Below are 18,205 nucleotides of genomic sequence, written 5' to 3' on the forward strand. Positions count from 1 at the left end.
CTTAAATAAGTATTTGGTGTTTGAATAAAAGGTTGCACAAACTATCAGCCTGTGAAAGCACAATAGTTGCCTGTTAATTTTTGATTATTTATTTAGAGCTGAGACATGTACAGAGAATGGCATATTTCAGTAGCCTATGGGGAGTACAAGGCACATAATATTTGTGGGGAATCCAATATTTGCCTTCTGCTGCCTCTGTGCAGAAACATAAAAACATAATGGAGAAAAAACATAATGGAGAAAAAACACCCAAACAAAACACCAAACACCTTGCTCATTAGGCTGGAGCAGTCAGCTTGGGTTTCCATCATAGGATGTGACACTTGGACAATCATTCCCCTTGTCTGATGTAGGTGGAGGACATTATTCCCCTCAAATCAGCTCTGCAGAGATCTGAAACTCCTGCATAAGGGACACTGAGTGGAGCTGACCACAGCTTGGGCTCTTGCTTCAGCCCCAGCCCTCCCCACGTGAGCAGTGCCCTGGGCCAGCTCTCATCCCAGCGGGAGCCCTGGAAAAGAAGGTGTGATGGGGCCAAAAATTATCACTTCTACCTTCAAGCTTAAAATCAGCTACAGGACCTGGTTATTAGCAGGGCTTGGTTTCAACTCTCTGAGATTGTTCAGCTTCTCTGCCAGTGAAGCTGCAGCTGCTGGAGCCCATGGTGCTCCAGAAGGATGGACACAGGCACACTGCCCTGCCCCAGCCTGGGATCTCGTTCTCCTCTCCATGCTTCAAGTCATGGAGGCAGCTTGGTTTCACAGCACACTCTGAATTTCACCTCAGAGGTATTTTGACAGCAGGCTCATTAGCTCCAGTTATCAGAACTATTTTAGTGCAGAAATACACCAGGGTTCTCCTAAGGGGATGAAGAACTGCCAAACTTAGTGCATGTTGGCCCTAGACAAACCAAGAGTTGAACAGCTGTTGAAACCAGTGTTAAAGGGCAAAATTCTAGGTCTGACTAAGAAAAACTTGAGCAACTTGAGTCCCCAGGGTGGTTAGATTTAGAATAACATTTATAAGGTCTTGGTTATTAAGAAAAAAGCTGAACATATGCATAACAAGTGAAATCCAGGTTGGTCATACATGTTGAAATTGTTTCATTAAACACACAGCAGAAGATGCCCAAAGGTTTTGCTCTTTCTGAGATATGTGAAATTTACTGCCCTGACTCACTGCAGGAGATTTGAACACACAAAATCATAAATCTACATATGGAAAAGAACTAAAAATTCTAATTCAAGTCACTCAGAAAATATTAGGCATCTTTCCAGACATATCAGCAGGTTTTGGATGAGTTGCAATATGACCTTTCTTCTGTTGAGTATCCAATGGAGGGTGAAAAAGAAATGAAGAAAAAAAATAATTGAATCTGGTTTTATTTAATGTCTACAATGTTTTGGTGCATTACAAGGCTGTGAAGTAAGAAGTCTCTGTTTGAAATGGTGTCCCAGGAATATCAATAGTATGACCTCCCCTGAACTGTATGATTCCCTGATCATCAGATAACACCATTGTTACAACACGTGCTGGGCATGTGCCATTGACCTGCACTTTGTGGCACAGCTCTGAGGGACCAGAAAACAACCAGATAAATTAATCATACCATGCATGGAGCCAAGCCACCCTCCAGGAGTAAAAGCTAATCAACCTCATAATAACATGCAGTGCTCATGCCTAATCAAACTGTTTAATTCTCTATGAATTATTCAGTGAGTCCTCCTGGCACTTGGGCTAAGTTGTGTGTTTGCCTGGCTGCTGTTTCTCTCCTGCAGCAGTCTCCCCTGGCTGTCCAGGCCCAACATTTCATGTTGTTTCCACAGAACCAGTGAGTGATGGACGGGCTGCACTATCCTTGTGGCCAAACAATGTTCTGCCAATTGATTTCTTTAAATACAAAGCTTTTAATCGACTGCAGATTTTGTTTTCCAATCTCTCTCCTTCTCTCAAACTCCCTTCTGCTAATTTGCACTTTGTTCTTCTCCCATTTTCCTAATGACACAGCAGTTTAGACAGGAACTGTTTATTGATGTTGCTGCATTAGCAGGCAGAGCAGATAAACCTTCTTGTGACTGCTGTTCAGGAGAAAATACACCCTTCTTTCTTTTCAAGGCTCAGGAAAAAAACAGCTAAAAATTCAATACAAAGCTAATAGTCCATTTATGGGAAATATAAAAAGCAGCCATTCCCTTTAGAAAATGTTTCCTTTTATGTTTTCTCACATTCTTGTCTGCAAAACTCCCCCTTATGCAACTTCCTTAATTTAGAACTCCAGCATCCCATTTCTTCTATGAAAGCTTAGTGGTGTCATCTATCAATAGAGATGGACTTTCTTTTAATTACATGGTATATTTATACATAATCATCCATAATCCAATAACATTTGTAACATGAATCCATCTTAATCAAAACTAAGTAACCTGACTCTAAGTGAGAACTAATGCTTGCTCAAAGCTCAGTTGTGAGACCAATCCCACTGAAATTCTCTGGAGGCAAAGATGACACCTTTGTTCAGCACTGGGCAAAATCAGTGAATACTGAATCTACTTTCAATACAGAAATTGCCTTCCTTAATTCCAGCAGTTTTTACCAAGCAGTTTGGACAGGAAGCTAAATGCCACCTGCAAAGGCATTCTTGAGGTGTGCACTTGTAGCTCATTCTATCTTTGCTGACTTCTGGTGGTGCTGAGAATCACCTGCTCAGCTGAAGGTGGGGAGCGCGAAACAGAACCAGCAGAGCCAAAAATCCCCATCTTCATTGCTCTCCAGATGGGTCTGCAGCTCCTCATGTCTGTGCTGGCACAGGGAGTGCTGGTGGGACCAACCAGGGGCTCTTCCATTCCTTTGGTCTGAAGACTGTTTGGTGCTCTTGTAATCCAGAACCTCCTGACCTCTGAGCTCTGACAGGCTCCTGGGACTGACATCATTGTAATACTAAAAGAAAATAATTTCCAGCCAACACACTTCAAATTACCTTGGAGGTGGCTTCCACCTGTTTCTAAGAGCAGACAAGAGCATTTGTGGATGATCACCTTCCTGGCTATCTGAAGTTTTAGACTGCCTTACACTGTATGTAAACTAAAACGGCACCAAACATTGGTCAAAGGGATTCAGTGGATGTGCAATAACTACTTTGCATCCTAACCATGCAATGCAAAATGCATGAGGTGATTTCTAAAACAGTGCTCATGTCTGACCTTTCTTTCCTGGCCTGTGCAGAGATGTCTCTGAGGAACTAAGGACAGAATCAACTCAGAAGAAAAACCATGCAAGCTGAATGCATTTTTCACTTTATACTTTCCTTTTAGAATGAGGAATGGCCATCTCATTCAACAACGTTTGCAATCTGAGCACTTTCATAAGGCTGACTTGGAAACCCCTTTCTTCAACCCAACTTGATATTTAATTTTACCTAAGGAAAAGCTGAATACAAATGGAGTAGGGATTTTAAAATTTGACCTAGAATGTTGAACTTATAGCTGACCTTTGAACTGCTCCTAGATTACCCGGGGTTTACAGCCATCCTATGTATCATTGGAAGGGTCATTTCCTGCAGGACCTAAATCCAATCATCTGACTTGTGACCTCTTGGATTAGATTTATGACCTTGCAAGGTCAGTCTTTAACTCCTTCTAGAGTGTTAAGTTGCAAAGAGAGCATTGTATGTCATTAGAAATGCAGATTTCTCCAGTGCAGTAATAAGTTTTGGAATGACCTTTAATTCCAGTTCACAAGACACCACTGATTTTCAAACAACATTAAGACTTTGTAGTTATCCCTGCCATTTCTTAATTTAGAAGAATTAAGACTTTGTAGTTATCCCTACCATTTCTTAATTTAGAAATATGTAAATATATGCATTGAAGATACCAAATATGTATCAGTATTTGCAGATATAACTACCTCCATGTCAAGGTATTTAAACAAAAGAGACATTTGATTTTCAGCTTTGCTACAAATTAATGACTCAGCTACTCAACATAGATACACAGGCTTCCTTTATGTGTTCATATGTGTAATTAGTGTCTGTAACATGTTAGGCAGGAATCATCTCCTTTCTTAATGTATCGACAGTGTCTGGTCCAGTTTGACTTTGCTCTCTGATTACCATGCAAATAAAGGCATTGAATAGATTCAATATGGAGTTTTACTAGACTGAAAGTGAAAACCACAAAATTTCTCTGGTTAACCATAGAATTCAATAGACTGGCACAATTGCATTTTCAACAGAAATCAGAGTTAAGCACTAGAAGCATGAGTTTTTCTAAAGATCAGTTTCTGAGTTAGGCACCAAACACAAGGACTTATTGAGACACTATTCCAAAACTTTGTGTGAAAATATGAGGCAGCTCTCCTTCAAAGGTGTCCCCTTAAATGTCAGACCCCAGATGATGACTCCAAACATTTCTGTTGTCACCTGTTGAGAACTACCTGAGAAATTCTGCTTGTGTTTCCTTTCACTGCCCTCAGATCCCACGAGGCCACGTGCCTTCCGCTGCAGCGGCCGCGCCTGCAACCCTCCCGTGGGGAACCTGGCCACGGGAAGGACACCAGTGACCAGCACCACGTGTGGCCAGAACAGCACTGAGCTCTTCTGCTTCTACCCAGAGCAGAACCTCCTCCATCACCTCTCCCCTGGCTGTGGGCAGCCCCGCTGCACCAAGTGCAACATCAACCAGCCCGATAACTCCCACCTCCCTGCTGACATGACAGATGACTTCTTTGCAAACCCCATGTCCTGGTGGCAGTCTGCCCAAGGGGTGCACAGAGAAGAAATCAGACTGGACTTTGAAACAGAATTCTACCTGACCCACGTCATTGCTGTGTTCAAGTCACCTCGCCCAGCTGCGATGGTGTTGGAAAGGTCCCAGGATTATGGGCAGACTTGGAGGCCCTACAAGTATTTCTCTGTCAACTGTACAGCTACTTTTGGGCTCCAGGATGATCTCGTTGAGGAAGGCTCCATGTGCACTTCCAGGTATTCAGATGCAGTGCCCTGCACCAGAGGGGAGGTAAGCAATAATTGAGGTTTGGGCTAAGTTTAATGTCAAACAGCTCAAGACTTTCAGAAAACCAGAGAGTGTATCTCAAAGAGATACTGTTCATGTAAATTAAGAAAGGTATCCCATCCCTGAAGGCTTTGTGCTAAGCAAATAATGGGGAAGACAAGGAGAAATTATATACACATCAATGATAGAAATGCTTTAGCAAATTTATTTTATGAGAGCTCACAGGATAATATGAACATTGCCTGATTTTACGCTGCAGATGACCAAAACTGAACTAGAATTCTAGCAAATGTAGGGAAACACACATCTATAGAGTCTGATTTATCCAAACCATTTCCAATTTAGGATGGCATGAACTGCATGATCCTTCTTTTTCTTCTCTATATAAAAAGTCTTACATGATTGGCTCACTTTTTAACACATTATTCCTCCAAGTTCAATGTTTTCTTGCTTTCCCTTTTCTTGCTGGTGGTGACTATGGCTGATTGTACCAAGCCATAGGCTGCAGGAATGAAACTGCTTGGAAGCAGAGGTGGGAGTGAGCAGCCAGGATTCCCTATTCAATGGTGGGAAAAGCCCTCCTTTCCTATGAATACTCTGATTTGTTTTTAAGCACAAGCAAAAGAGCGTTTTCTAAAGAAATGTACAATTGTTCTGATAAGTTCCTCTCAGAAGAGCATTAACTACTGATTAGAGCCTTTTCATCCATTAATCTTGAAACAGTTCAGATGGGAAAGACCATAAACATCATTGGTATCATTCATCAGCCTGTAACAGGCTAAGAAATCTCTCTGCATATTAGAAACCTGGAATGGACCATCTGGAGTAGTCATTCTGCTGGTCAGTTATCATTATTCATTTCATGTCCAAGTTAAATGCAAGTCAAATGCATCCAAATGTCTTCTGTAGGGAGGTTACAATTTGCCACGTCAAGAATCTCAGCAAGTAATATATTTTTCCATTCTTGTGTGCCTTCCAATCAAAAATCTGGAAGTACTTTGCAAAACCCAGCTAATGATCTTCAGCACACACACAAGGGTTCTGCTGCCATTTCACAGATGAGAAAAGAGCAGCACAGGAAGGTGAAGGGTTTTGTAAGAGAGGACAATTCTGGTTGAGTTAGGGACAGAATACAGAGTCTGAGGGAAATGCCTTGGCCTTAAATACAAAATAACCCTTCCCTCTCTAGTACAGTATGCCCTGCACTAGGCTGACTTTAGTGCTTACTTAACCTTGGGGAATATCATGAAGACCATGTGCTGCTGCTACAACACGTCTGAGAAGTGGATGACAGAAAATCAAATATTAAAACATTCATCCTATGCAAGCCTCTTGATTACAAGTGTCAAAGTGATTCTGTCAATTTGGGTGGCAACCACACTTAAATGAGCATGTGTGCACTTAATCAATCTATGGCATGGTAGGAGATGTCAGGAAACAATAGTAACAATAATAACAGTCCTAAATTTACAGGTTACAGATCCCAAATACTTTCAGGAACATGAATTGAATCAGTGCAGAGGTGAGTCCCTCCATGGGAGAAGTGCTGGAGCTTTAAAGCAGCACAGAGGAATCTGTACAGCAACTTAACAGAGGACAAGACAAATACTGTTTCACAGCACATTAACCAAAAAAGGTTGTCAGTGTCTGGACAGACTTTACAGAGACCTCTCAATCAATCCAAGAAATGTCCCTGTGGCAAGGGTGCAGAAGCACCAAGTTTTCAGGTCAGTAGTATGACATAGCAGATTCTTTTGTGAACTGAAATAAAGGAAGGCAGAGTGTGGCTATTTACAGTGACACCTGATCGGGTTTGCCTGAGTGACACTGCTGCTGTTACTGCAGCTCTCAGGGGAGCTTTGCCCACACACCTCAGAACTGCAATTTTACACCTTGTTTTGAAGATGTCACAAAAGTCACCAGGGCATCCCCTCAAGCACTGACTCCAGTGACTTTGAAGGCAACTGACTGAATCCCCACCAGGATTTCCTTCAGTCTTCTCTGCTTCTTTTTCACCTCCACTCTGACCTACCCAGTTACTGATTCTGGCTAAGCCTTGGATTGCTGAGGGGCTCACATCACAAGCTGACAGCACGTCTGAAATGATCAAAACTGTTCCAACTTAAGTGCTAATTAATGCTCTGACATAAATGCCAGTTTTCCTTACTGAGGGATTTGAAGTCATTTTCACCACATGAGACTCAGGTTATTCTTGGGTCCTATTCATTCTGAGAACAGACACAAATTCCTTTTTTAACAGGGTACAAAAGGAATAAAAAAAAAAATTAAACCCATGCTGGGGCACATCATGAAACAAGATTTCAGGTCAACTGGCTTCCAGAACTGAGAATGTAGGCATGAAAGGAGAAGGTGTTAGAGCTGCAGTAACCTGCACACATTTTTAAACTGAGATACATCTTATTCAGCACATTCTGGCCACCAAGACCAGAAGGAGTTTCTTCCTAAAAGCAAGGTAAAAAATTTGTCAGAAGAGAAAATTTTAGGAGACTAGGATGGAGCAAAAAACATTTGGATGAGTGACATGACAATGTCACAGCAGAACATAAGTTAAGGCATATCCCTTGGCTCAGGTAGATTACCCCTCATTTTTCACCTCTGACAGGGTCACATATCTCCATTCATCTCAGATAAGATACATCTGAGACAGAAGGCATTGGGGAACACCTAATATAGAAATGCAAGAAGATGACTCTCTAATACATCTTTTCCATTTTCTTTTACTCAAGGATTTGTTAAATCCCTTACTCCTGTTCAGATCCAGAGCACTTTAGTAGATAGAATCTATCTATCTGAAATCCTAGGATTCTCATCATTAGTTCATGAAATAAAACCAACATCCCATTTTCAAGGTCTGTTCATCATCTGTAAGTCCATCTACAGGGAATGTTGGCATGGAGTTTTATAAATCAATTGAGGTATTTTTTACCCACTTGTCCATCCATCTGTTCTTCTAACTTAAAAACACTCTACTATATAGTCATGGAGCCTAAAATGAGCCTCCAGGTCAGCTAACATAAATCAAAACTTTGGCCTAAACAAAAGGAGAAATTAACAGAGCATTGCATCAGGCATCAATGTGAGCTGCAGTTCAAACATCATGTGAGGGGAAAAAGGGACTGAAATGTTTGAACCTGCATCCTGACAGCACGTGCACTCGAGGATCTGAGAGATTAAGAGCACGTTTTTAATAAACTGGAATATCAGGAAATGAAAACAAATGTTCTCCTGCATTGAATGGGATGTTTGCATGAAAGGAAGACGTTAGCATGCAAAGTGGGGTGGAACACTGACCTGCTCATAACCACCAGGCCCAGAAGGAGACCCTTCCCCTACTGGGTCTGGCCAGTGGAAGGGAGTTCTGAATCAAAGGCTGGTTCATTTATGTGAGTGTCTGTGTGACAGATGACACCAATGAAGTGTGATATAATAAACCCATTACTGGAATTCACTGGGGGCTGGAAGAATTGTGTATGCCTGAATTAAGGAACTGGTTTCTATGGCAACATGTTAAGTGTGCCTTGCACAGGAGACCTGTTCATTCTCCGTTTTGTATCCTGTGGTGACCTCTTTAGGGACAGGAGTCCCCAGCAGTGCCTTTTGTCAAAGATGAGTGGACCCTCTGTAGCTAAAAGACATTTAATCACTCCTCTAAGCACACTCCCCTTGGTGAATGCCAGACCAGGACAGGTTGTGATGGGTGCAGTTCTGTCTGCTTCAAAAGCCACCGGAGAGAAGCCAGAGTCAACCCTGTGGAAGGGCTTTTCTTCTGCACTGACTATGAAGCTCTGCTGCCTTTCTCCATCCATGGGGACCTCCTGAGCAGTAGCTGTGGCACAGGGACCACTTGCACTCAAGCACCAAACCAGGCCAGGGACAAGGCTCTGTGTGGGATGCATGGATCCTGTTCCAAGGACCTGCATTTCCCACTGTTGTTTCCCAAGCTTCTCTTTTACTGTATTCATGCCAAACCTTTTGATAAACAAAGAAGTATTCCCTGTGCACACACACACCCCCACACCCCTCATTAAATGGCAACATCAATAATTCAAGAGGTCACCACTGAGGCTTCAGTGACTTCTTAGAGTTCTGATCTCATATGGCAGTGGGGTCAGTGGAAAGAAACCTGCTCAGCACATCACAAGGTTGAATTCCCAATAGCTAGGATTCAAAGACTAGTGTTGTGTTTGAATTGATTCAAAGTCTTGCACTTCAGAGAATTATCCAACAGTCACCAGGATTGGCCTCTGAAAGTTGCATGATGCTCAGGTTATTCCAGCTTCCAGCTGGAAGGGATTCCAGGAGGGATTAGTCACTAGTGTAGGTAAGTGCCTGGTTGGTAAGACTAGGGCTGTCTGTTCAGCATTTTGTTTAACTTGAGCTGCAGAGCAGGCAGAATGCAGAGGCAGGCTGAGAGGAAGCAGTGAACAGCAGCAGTGTAAACAGGCTGATGGCACTGCCAGCCCTGCTTCCCTGGAGGAAGAATTAAGGGGCTCAAGAATTTGTCTCTGAAGGGAATTTGAACTGACTCAGACTAGCCCAGCAATCCCATCCCTGGCAAGTGAACTTGAGGAGGGCACCAAGTGTCCTACTCTGACCTGGTTTGTGATGAACCATTTCAGAAACGTTTGGAACATTGTAAATCAGCCGGAAGGACACAGCAGTGGGGGTTTTTCAGCATTGCTTCTGTATTTTCTGAACATATAAGGCAGCAGATATGAACTTATTTTTTCTTCTCACCTTTCTTTATAAAACCTTACTGAAGTTGCAGCCATTGAGGGTTTTTTTTTTGTTTTTTTTTTTCAAATCCAGGTTTCAAGTGTGAAAAAAATTTGTTGCCTAAAATGCTATGAAATGTAGTAATTTATTGTTGTAATTTTCAAACTCCAGGCAAAAGAATACTTAAATATTTGCTCTACAGTTGTCCACACATCACTGTCATGGTGAGATTATACATTTAGCCAAGTCTGTTCATGTGTAAGATTTCAGCCAAGACCTAGAGATATAAATGGCTCCACTTACAAGAAATGGATGCTGTCCCATGAGAACACAGCTTGGTTGACATGGGCTGACACTGATGGTGATGGGGTGTATCAGCTTTCCCTGACAATCAGGCAAACAGTGAAATGAGTCTCCCTGTTCTCAGTCCAGTTCCCAGTCAGGCTGTTGCATTACAAAACTCCTGTGCCATCCTTTGCCATTTCAGAGCAAGCACCATCCCTTGCAATGAAAAAGGACACTGCATTTTGTAGGAGCAGGGAAATGTTCTCACATCCCCACACAAGGGGCTGCTACATAGAAAGGAAGGAGTTTTGCCCATTCCCTCTATACAAACTGAAAGCTGAAGGGTTTTCTGTCAAATAATCTAGATTTTGTGTTCCAACTACATTACCTGTCTCATACAGGGTACTGCTTCTCCTACAACCTTTGCCTTCCTGCATGGATGTACATCTGCAGATAACCTGAACCTACAGAATACAATTTGTTTGAGGAATAGAAAAAGTCTGCCTTGCTCTTAGATTTGCCTGACTTCAATTATGCCATAATCATATTAGCAGCTGTGCCTAAATATTAATATTAAAATGCCACATCAGCTGGATTACTGGAATAACCTCAAAGCAAATGCAAACTGAAGACACATCAATCCTTTCTGATTAGGAGAATACAGAATGAATTTAGGATGCCACTGTCTTGGTGGTAGCTGAGTTTACCCAGATCAAAGAAATTTCAAAAATCAAAAGCACAATTATTTCTTTAACAAGGTTCCATATTCCATACTGGTTTCTAAGCTTTGTTCTCTGGAAGAACAGAAAAGCAGCAGATCTTGACTGAAAAACATCATTCCATGTGTTGTCAAAATAGACCTTCTGGGAGAAGAGTCAGATTTTCTCTGTGCTCCAAACAGTAAATCAGAAAAAAGACTACTGTATCACAAGATAGAAGTCCATCAAATAAAACAGGATATAAGTCACTGGGTAGGAAAAATCCTGAGACAATTGCTTACTGTTCCTTTAAGAACAAAATCAACTCACATGGAAATCTCTTAATGAAGAGGATTTAGGAGTGATGAGAGTTTTTATTGCAGCTTCCTTCTGATGGACCCAATATAAGCACACAGACATTTCTCACCTCATTAACCTGAGTGTGTGCAACATGATGAACACAGCTTAAGGATGATTTGTAATACCAAATTCTTGCTCTGCATAAGATTCCTCTTTTACAGGAGGCCATGCATTGGCACTGCCCTCCATTTATGATTCATATTCCTTGACCTTAGGCTATGAGTTTGCAAGGGGGAACATTTGTTGTGTCCACATCTCTTCTGACTAATACTGGCTGGAAGATCAGGTTAAGAAAACAGAATTAGATGCATCAAGAATGGAGAAGCAAAGCCTATGGCAAGAAATCAAAAATCTGAGACACTGTCTCCGAAATGAAGATGATCTCTTGATTGTTGATAAAACAATGTGAGGCAGTGCCAACTTGTATACAGCAAAACCAGTCACCTAACAGTGGCTGCCTTTTAGTTCTGCACACTTACAGCATTTTCCAGACTTCCTTGCTCGGAGGAAGGTCAGGAGAGGACAGGGACCATCTTTTTGAGGCGCAGCTGACTGACTTTTGAGAATGAGAATGACAAATATGCGCTTGGTGGCAGATATGCAGATAAGCATGAACATCCCACTCAGCATTCAGCTCCAGTGCCAGTTCCTGGTTATAAGAGAAACTCATGGCCTAGGATGGATTTGCACCAAGGGTTAAATTACAGAGGTGCTGCCAACCTTCAGCTTCCACCCAGTTCAATGGAAAGATTTCTAAAGGTGTCCCTAAGCAGACTCAGTCACCATCAGATTTTCTTCTGCAGCTGTGCCTGTGCTGCTTTCATGACAGCTGCACATTGATATTTAGGGAAACAACTGGGAGATTTCAGAGCAGTCCATTACAGCAAAAAAAAAAAAAAAAAAAAAAGAACAGAGCTTGCTACCAGATAGAGATTTCATTAGATGAGAAATAGCTATACAGTGAAAATCATGGGAAGCTCTTTTCGAAACTTGCATCTTAATTAAAAGAAAATGCTTCTTTTTCATTATACTCTCTTCATATCTTTTACATGAATGTAATGGAAAACTGAAAATTCACACAGTATGTCTGGGAAATGAAAAAGTAATAATATTTGCAAAAGGCAGAAGTCAAATGTCTATCTGTATTAGAAGGAATTTGCTTCATGGGCTTTAGAATTACCAACCTTGTGAACTGAAATAAAAGGAACAAAACCAGTGAAAAGGTGAAATGTCTCCTCCTACAGCTCATGACTCTAGGAGCTCAATAATACTTAGATCCATTTATAATCTAATCTTTAATACATTCATGCATCAATGGTTGAGATGGCCAAATCTTATCTCTTCCCTGTAATTATCAAAATTGCATGTATGGATATTCATCTCCAGGAATTCTCAGGGAATTTTCCAGATACAAGGTTATTATTATTCCCCCCATTGCACAAAGTGCTTGAATACCAATATTCCATTTTTATGGAAAGAAAACAGAGCATAAAACTGCGTTCCTACTGAAATCAGTCCAGAACAGCATGAGGTCCTGGTTACTTGGTGAGCATTATAGCGAGCAATTGTGCTGGGGCTGTGACCAAATAGTTGCATTCCCCACTCTGTATTTTTACCAAAGCAATACCTTCTCCTTTTTAAAAGAAATAAAATTATTCCCTAAATCATATAAAATTGTCAACCCATATGTATAGCCACCACCAATCTCTCCTTATTTAGGATCCATTTTTCTTTAGGGTACTATAAACCCAAACACGTTCATTTAAAACATAGTCATGCATTCATAGCACAGAAAAAAGTTTAGGGAAATGGTTTTTTTGGGTTATCTATTTATTTTTAGCTAAATTATGCATTTATGGAAAAATAATTCCTAGGATATAAGGTGCGATACCATTTCTTTTTAAAAAACTATCCCAATCTAGAATTATTTGAATCAATACATATAGTAGACTAATGAGGAGAAATTACAGGTACTAACATCTTTTTCTTGACAGTACAGCAATCTATATGTTAAGGAACCACTTTCTGACTGGCAGTTTCATGTGAGATGGAACATTCAGTCAAATATTAAAAGTGAGCCAAGAGATGATGATTACATTGTGCAATTGCCTGTGCCCAAGGATTTTAACCATCAATATTTCAAGGAGAATTGGGCATCCAGAAGAGAGAAAAAGTCCATTTTCTAGTTTTATGGATATGTGAAATAAATGCTAATCTGATTTAATTATGAAATAAAACTGCTACCTCTGTGCAAAATGCAGCTCACCTAAACCTACTTCTATTGGCACAATATATCAGCTGATCAAAATGTCTTTGATTTTTACAAAGTTAAGGAAGGTTAATTCCTTACTGGAGGTTGAATCCTAGAAGAACATTTAAGCAGCTCCCAGAAGACCCCAGCAGTGTTATGTCACCCAAATCAGATCTTTAACACTTAACAAGACTTGCCTTGGGAGAAATAAGGACAAGCAAACCCAGTCTCACCAGTGAGCTTATCCCAGACAGAAATGTGTCATGAATTAATCATACAAACAAACTCTTGTACCTCAGCTGGAATGGAATACTGGTTTTTTTCTTAAAAGGATGCCACAATCCCTATGGGACTTCCAAGCTATTAATGTCTCTACTCACAAATGGTGTTCAATGTTCTAATGGGATATGGAAAATGCCAAAGCAACTCCTCTCAAGAGAGGCAAGGCCAGAAATTAAAATATTTGCAAAACAATAAAGCCACAGGAAACCAAACCTTTTTCTAAGCTGTCAAGCAAAGAAACAAGAAACAAAACAGCTTGGTGGAAGCAAGTGGCCCTTTGGTGAGAGAAGAGCCCCTGACAGCTGCTCTTTGCCTAAAGACCTCAGTGCTCTCAGAATGCCAATTACGACATGGGGAGGATGGATAATTGACTGGAGACCCCAAAATATGAATCCATCTGTTCAAACTTGTCATACCATGTACAAAATAGGTTTCTAGTAGCGCACAGGATTTTCTTCCCACTTACCATAGTACAGCGCAAGACTAATGCTATCAAGAAGATAGTGTCAGAGAGGAAAAAGAAATATGTTAGCCATTATCTGCCATTTTTTTTCAGACAGACCCAGTAAAAACTCCTTTCCTTCACCTCATTCACCCTTCCTCTCTATCTCCTGTGAGGAGTCCCATAGCTGCTCACAGCTGGGATCTCTGGCACAGACATGGGGCCTCTTGCCCAGCCTTGTATAATGTACAAAGCAAAGTGACACAGAGTCCCCAGGCACTGCAGAGGAGAGTGGCTTTATTGCAAGAACCAGGTCTTTTGAGGCAGTTTTAGCAATTTACACAGTTTTAAGGCACAACAAGCTCAAGCCAAGCAAGCACCACGATGTGGACACGCGGCAGTCACACAGCACGGCTCTCACAGCTCTCACATCTCTCTACCTCTATTCCAGCTGGGTCACTCTCCCATATTTCCCTTCTGCTTAGCCTAAGTAGCAGCCCTGAGCCATGATTTTACAAGGGTAACAAGGCCCTTATTTTATAAGGCTTTTCTTGTATGCAACAGTATAAGAAGGTGACTGGCAGGAGCAGAGCAGATCTTGCAGAAACCGATGCTTTATCAATTACCTTTCAGATGTCTATTTTATGGAGTGAAGTGCCTCTAGCATTTGTGTTCTTAAGCCATTTATCTGGTGGGTATCCTCTGGAGGTCCATCTGAAAGGAGATACCATTTTAACTAAGCATGTGTGTTAGAGAAATCATGGACAAGAATGCTAAGTGCGAGAACAGAGCTTATAAAAGTCAGTGACTAAATAGACTGCTTTACCCTCAATTACTCAAATTTAATTTTTTTTTACCCTCAATTTTTCCTCAAATTCCTCTGGTTTATGGCAATTTAAACAGTTTCACAGGGACTTTTAACCATTTTTGATATCTCTGAGCTCAGCAGGTTCTTCAGAACTTTTCCACCCAGTTTCCTGCCTTGGTCTTAGTTTAGCTGACCAAATGGGAAGGAGAGATGTGTGTGTCTGTACACAACCAGGTGCTCAGGACTCTCAGAATCCACTCCACCTCTGTGTGATCCACAGGGGACTGGGAAAGATACAGGGTTCATATAATGGTTTCCACCAAAAGATCAGACCATCCTGGATTAGGGGAACTGGACAGATATGCAGATTTGGTCTTTGTCCTGTGAATCCACCAGTAAGGGGAATGCTGGGCACCTGGACAAAACAGAATGAGCCATTTGCTTATGGTTCCATTGGCCAGGGGAATGCAGACATCAGGGTGGAAACGCCTGGGCTATTTTGTCATGGCTTCATTGGTCAGGGGAATGTGGGCACCTGCATTGCACAGCCTGGGCAATCTGCCCACAGCTCTGTCAAACAAGGAGCTGTGGGCATCTCTGATCTCACCAAGCAAGGCTGTCTGCAGCTTTGTAAGTAGCTGACAGTATAAGAGAAGAGAATTAAAAGAAAAAAAAAAAAAAGAACAGAGTTAATCAAATAGAAAGCACTGTGGACAGGTGGGAGAAGTACAGCTGCCTTTGCTGGGTTCTGTGCAAAGCCTGGCAGCTGATTCTGTTAGTTAAGGATATTTATCTCCCTATGTGCCATCAACATGCAACTGAACTATCTTCTAGGCATGCACCACAAGCTCTTTTGTGGCTCCTGCAAGCTAAAAGGAGCAAAAGTATTTTACATCCTATAAACATTTAAACTGATCAGTTCACTAGGAAGAAAGAAAAATCAAAACAGAGAGGGAGAAAAAGGGAATCCCTATGGAAACAAAGATTTCACTCTGCTAATACTAACAGAGTGAGTCAGACAGAGACTGTGACCACTTATAAAGCAGGGCCAAAGAATCCCAAGGGTAAATACCTCTGCCACGATGGAAAAATTCAAGCAGAGGAGAAAACTACTGTCAAATTGGAGTTAGTGCCTCTAAGCCTGGAAACAGTGCTAACAGTTCTCTATTTCCCTGGCCAGGACTGTGGTGCAGCCCTCCATTATCAACCTCTCCCAAAAGCAACAGAAACAAGCACACCCCAAGAGATAGAGAAGGGTAGAGAGCTGGTGAGCTAAAATACAACAGTCACTGTTAAACATCAAGTTAGAACTGTGATGCTCAAAGACCAGCTGTTGCTGCTCTGGAGAACTGTCAAACAGCAGAAATGCTGTGACAAAAGAGTAACAACCTGCAGAGAGCCAGCAGGCACCAAGCGCCTTGGGTCCTGTGAACTCACTGCTCTGTAGCTGCTTCTGAGTAATAAACCACCTGGCTGTGTGCAGACAGGGCTCCCTCAGTGCTCACTTGCCCTAAGCTAAGCTGTGTTTCCATCACAGTTCAAGTGACCTGGGAAAAAAGTCTGATCACAGTTCCCACTTCTTTCACAGATGTCCTTGGTGCCTTTGTTTACCTGACTCTAGAACTCATGCTAAAGTCATGCTCCTAAAATGCTTCCAGAAATTGGGATGGCATGAACACTGTATTTATACCAATAAACCCTGGATTTCTCTGAGTGATACTGTTGTCACTGGGCTCAGAAACACAAGGAAATAGAGTTACCTTGTCCTTGACATATTGCCTGAACTGCAAGAAGTGAGAGCTTTCTGCTTTTCCCTAAAGATCATCTTGGGATATTTGCTGTGTATGCTGAGCTCTGTTATCAGCTCTGGAGTGTGAACTTTCTCTCTTTCAGGTGATTTATCGTGCCTTAAGTCCGGCCAACAAGATCGAAGACCCTTACAGCCCTGAGGCTCAGGATCTCCTGAAGCTCACCAACCTCCGCCTGCTTCTGCTGAAAAGGCAGGAATGTCCCTGCCATGGCTCAGGATTGGTAGAGAAACCCCAAAGATTTGCCCACTATGCCATTTATGACCTGATCATCCGGGGGAGCTGCTTTTGCAATGGGCATGCAGAGGAATGTGAGCTTGCCAACAGGACAGGAGTCATGGAGAACATGGTGAGTTCCAGACATTTATCAGCTTGCCTGACTTGCTACTTGCTTCTGCTGCCTCAGCCTCAATGTACATTTATGTGTGATCCTGTCCCAGCCTCCCTAAGCTTATCCAAAAAAAGGGCAGCACAGTCAATCCACATTAGTGAAACCTACACCACTCTGGGAAAATATTTCCTATACTCCTTTCTACAGTTTCATGTATAATAACTGATAAAAACTCTGGAACTCATAAACTTAAATAAATTGCTAAAAACCATGGACCTCAAGATACCTATAAATTGAAAGGGCTCTTTATAATTGGAACAGAGATCCAACCCCAAATGAAATCTCCTACTTATATGCCTGCACAGAACTGAACTAATATCTTTGACACAAAGTCTGCCCTGGGCAGGATTTCAGCATCAGATCTCAGATTTTCTGAGTCTGTGTGACATGAGCAGTTCTGTCATGCATAGGGTTTCAGCCATCACTTTTCGACTTTCAACCTTCTGTTACTTTCACAACATAGACAGCAACGTTCAAGATGTGAAAATAACATCTGCTCTCCCACTCTTTTATCCATCCATCTTAAAATAAGTTAGAATATTTTTTTAAAAAAAGCCAAACCTTGTAGTAAAATTATTCTGTAGTACTTGGGGAATCCCTTCCTTGTACAGTCTTTTATCTGCATTTGACCCTAGATGCGCACAAGAGGAGTTGTGTTTGAATGCACACTCAGACATTGAAATTCAGAGGAAATGACTGATGACACCTTTTTGATTTAGCTGCAAGCATTGTGTAGAGAATTGTATTAACAATCATGAGGAGATTTAATCTAATCAAATATCCAGGTACATCCACACACATACATCAGAGATGGAATTCGAGACACTTTAAACTAGTCATTATCTCCTGTGGATCCAGAAATCTCTGTCTCTGTATTGGGTTTGAAAACCCAAATAACCCTTAAAACTATAGCCCCCAGTGCACTCTGACATAAAAGACTCAAGAAAAATATTATAAGCTAATTTCTGTCTCTTTAGATACATGGTACACTTGACATTTTGGTTTATGTTAGTTTGGACTGTGTATTCATTGTCTTCCTTTCAAGTTTACTAGGTTCAGAGGTAGATATTGTAATATAATTAGGACTGTATGACTTCCAAATAATTTCTGAATCTGTTCCATCTGTGGTAC

At 41.5% G+C, this 18,205-nt stretch overlaps 1 protein-coding gene across 1 annotated transcript in view; it reads left to right on the plus strand.

Annotated features, from left to right (window-relative positions):
* LOC131563015 (netrin-4-like) overlaps positions 1-18,205 on the plus strand; it is a 45,447-nt gene that overhangs the window by 2,239 nt on the left and 25,003 nt on the right. The window contains exons 2-3 of the mRNA XM_058812868.1: positions 4,474-5,015; positions 16,769-17,032. Coding sequence (XP_058668851.1) covers positions 4,474-5,015; positions 16,769-17,032 — 806 coding nt within the window. The remainder of the gene's footprint in view (positions 1-4,473; positions 5,016-16,768; positions 17,033-18,205) is intronic.

This window comes from Ammospiza caudacuta, chromosome 12 (genome assembly GCF_027887145.1).
Source record: "Ammospiza caudacuta isolate bAmmCau1 chromosome 12, bAmmCau1.pri, whole genome shotgun sequence".
NCBI classification, from domain to species: Eukaryota; Metazoa; Chordata; class Aves; order Passeriformes; family Passerellidae; genus Ammospiza; species Ammospiza caudacuta.